Source organism: Lissotriton vulgaris, chromosome 1_2, assembly GCF_964263255.1.
Source record: "Lissotriton vulgaris chromosome 1_2, aLisVul1.2, whole genome shotgun sequence".
Classification (NCBI taxonomy): domain Eukaryota; kingdom Metazoa; phylum Chordata; class Amphibia; order Caudata; family Salamandridae; genus Lissotriton; species Lissotriton vulgaris.
The window spans coordinates 202096211-202099606 of NC_141686.1; the positions used below are offsets into that span (position 1 = coordinate 202096211).

The 3396-nt window shown below is 45.0% G+C and overlaps 1 protein-coding gene across 1 annotated transcript; it reads right to left on the reverse strand.

The window, feature by feature from the left end:
- Nucleotides 1-1613: 1613 nt before the first annotated feature.
- On the reverse strand, nucleotides 1614-2652 carry LOC147734936 (mas-related G protein-coupled receptor member H-like). The gene has a single exon (XM_086953110.1). The coding sequence runs from the start codon at nucleotides 2650-2652 to the stop codon at nucleotides 1672-1674; it is 981 nt and encodes a 326-aa protein (XP_086809236.1). The 3' UTR covers nucleotides 1614-1671.
- Nucleotides 2653-3396: the final 744 nt, after the last annotated feature.

A 3396-nucleotide genomic window follows, 5' to 3' on the forward strand; every position in this document is an offset into this window, starting at 1 on the left:
GTGTTGCTGGGAGCTGGAAGCGCAATGCATCGAGAGGAAGCGTGTCGCCGCCACAGCTGAGATCGTCGCATTGCCGGAGAAGCGTGCCGCCGCCGCATCTCCCTTGAAGCGTGTCTTCGTCAAAGCTGCCTGCTGTCGCATCACTGGAGAAGCGTGACGCCATCCAGAGAGTCGCCATCGCATCTCCAGGGAAGTGTGTCGCAGGGCCTGTCGCGGCTCCAAAGTACAGAGTCGTCGCAAGGCTGCCAGGGCGTCTACGCATCGTCATCGCATTGTCGCTTCAAGGGTGCCATCTTCTCGCACTGCAACTGGATTATCGCATTGCATCAAGGCGCCATCTTGTGCATCGCCACGGGTCAGCAGGCCGAAAATCTACGCATCAACCCCTCACCGGTAAAGATCATAACGCATCCCCTACTCTGCGCAAGCATTGAGGCACGAATCATCATTTCCCCCGGATCACAGAACGGACACATCTCCCCTTTTGCGAGCCTTTTGTTCACTTTGCGTTGCGCATCCAGGTACTTTGTTGAGAACTTTGTCGCATTTATCATCAACTTGAACTACGTAACTTTTACCAACTTTAAGTCAATCTTAAGTATAGTATTGTGGATTTTTGTCGTTTGTGGTCTTGTAATAAGTCTATATAAAGAATACTTATTTTTATAAAACCTGTGTTGTATCCATCTGTAGTGTTTTCATTGTATTACTGTGTATGCTTACAAATGCTTAACACACTGCCTGAGATAAGCCTGTCTGCTCGTGCCAAGCTACCAAGGGTATGAGCAGGGGTTATTTAGGAGCGTAATCCTCTTATCCTTACTTAGAAGTAAGGTTCCCTATTTGGACAAAGGTAAATACCATTGCCAACTAGAGACCCCCAGATCTAACACTAAGGTACTAATATTTGTGAACTCCGCATCCCCCTGGGACCACACCTAGTGGCCCACCGAACTAGGCCCCCTTCCCAGGACATGGAAAACTAAAAAAATGTAGGCATCATCCTCAACCGTAATCTCTCCATGAAAAGAAAGGTGAATGCTGTCGCCTCAGTATGCTTCCACATACAACGCATGCTGAAGAAAATATTCAAATGGTTCCCCACAGACACCAGAAGCACCATCACCCAGGCTCTCATCACCAGAAACCTGGACTATGGCAACACCCTATATGTAGGGATCAATAACCAACTCCTAAACACTCTCTAAACAATACAGAATACAGCCACCAGGCTCGTCTTCGACCTCCCGAGACAAACCCACATGACCCCCCACCTCAGAACACTCCACTAGCTCCCATCAGCAAATACTGCCACTTTAGACTCCTCACCCACATATACAAAGCCCTACACAACAAGGGCCAGCCTGCCTCAACCAAGGAGTTTTAGGTCTGCAAAAGGGGTATAAAACCCAATTGGAACTGTCTGTAAAAACCCACAATTACAACATGGTGGTGTTTATAACATTTCTAATGGTCACTCTTTTATTTCACTTTTAGTATCACCCATGTTTAAACCCCAACACTAACCTCACAGTGGTGGAAGATCTACTGCGCTGCCAGATTTCCAACTTTCACACATGCAAGTGAGGCACGAAAACTCCTTTGTGAATTGGGCCTTTAGAGATAGAGCATACATTATTTTTCACCCACTATTTTTAGAATGAAAACATTCTAGCTGTCTTCAGACTGCTTTTGCCATGAAGTTTCTGTCTCCTTAAAGATCTTCTCCAGGGCCTGCTTGATGGAACGCCAAAAGCAGTGCTTGTTCCACATCCCTACACATATGAATACATAAGGGTTGGTGCTGCAGTATATAGATGTACAGAAGAATATCACATTTGCAAATTCCACTAAAAACATTTCTGATGGCAGAACCCCAAAGTATAACAAAAGACCCAGCACCCTTGTGGGCACCACTGATAGGAGGAAGATGACGACAGTGACCATAATGACAATGTAAAGCCTAAGTGGGCGGCATTCATTGGAGGTCTTCCGTATCTCGATGATCAGGGTCAGGCTCGACAAGACCATGAGCAGGACCACCAAGAGGTACAACGCGGAGGTGAACAGGTAGACACCGGTGCATGACTCAGACCCTGGTTTAGGGTATTCCACATCAAGCTTGCAAAGAACGCTTTCCAGAACCACCACCAAACAGGATAGGGCCCAGAGTAGAAGACATACAATGACAGCCTGCTTCGTGAGTTGTCGATGGTGGTACCACACTGGGAACAAGACACACAGACACCGCTCCACGCTGATGGCCGTCAAGACAAAGCTGCTGGTGTTGAAACCAAGGCTGTAGAGCACATCAGCAATTTTCAATGCATTGGTACTGTCTGTTACCGATACCGACACACGACTATTGACACAAATGAATAGAACAAGTATGATGGTGCAACCAAAAAGGAAGATGGCGTCTGCTATTGCAAGGTTGATTATATAGATATTGCAGTTGTTCTTTTTCATCTTTAGGAAGAGGAACCACAAGATGATGCCATTTCCAACCAGTCCAATGATGCAGATGACCAAAGTCACGATTTCCAGTGTTCGTGCGAATTGCTTCTGGTCTGCATAGTGATTGGCAAGTTCTGTACTGTTTCCTTCTGGTTTAAATGTAGTTGCATTAGAACTATTGCTAAAGTATGCCATGTTCGTTGTTTCGATTCCTATAAACAAAAAAAACCAAACAAATTGAGGTCAAACATGGTGGACCAATATACCAAATTCCTAAGACAACTTCTAACACCTCACAAGTAAACCAGGCCGAGGTGTTAACCCTCCTTTTTTTCAAAAACAAACATAAACAATACTTTATGTGCAACATCATGCGCCAGGATGTCCCAATCAGTAATTGTGCGGGTTATGAAACTGTTCAACAATTAATTAATTTGGTATAAAAAGCATGAGAAAAAAGTTGTGAAAATAAATGTCAGTTTTTCCATGTGACCTACTTAGTCAAACATGAAGCAAATGATATACCTCAATATAACAGCAGCCAAGTTAGTTTTACCTTTACATTTACGGCTATTGCAACACCTCTGTAAACACTGTCCACTTCAGTGCATCTATCCACACCTCTTCTTTCTATCTCACCAACCAAAACATTTCATCTGAGACAAAACCAGTTAGTCCCAACATATGAATCTGCACTTGCACTGACAATCCCAAACACTTTAATATACCAGTATGCAGCTACCCTGACCACACAAACCACCCAACATACGAATATGCACCTGTCCTGACTCCACAAACCACCCCAACCTACCAATATGCACCTGCTTTGAGTCCACAAACCACCCCAACCTACCAATATGCACCTGCCTTGAGTCCACAAACCACCCCAACCTACCAATATGCACTTGGCTTGAGTCCACAAACCACCCCAACCTACCA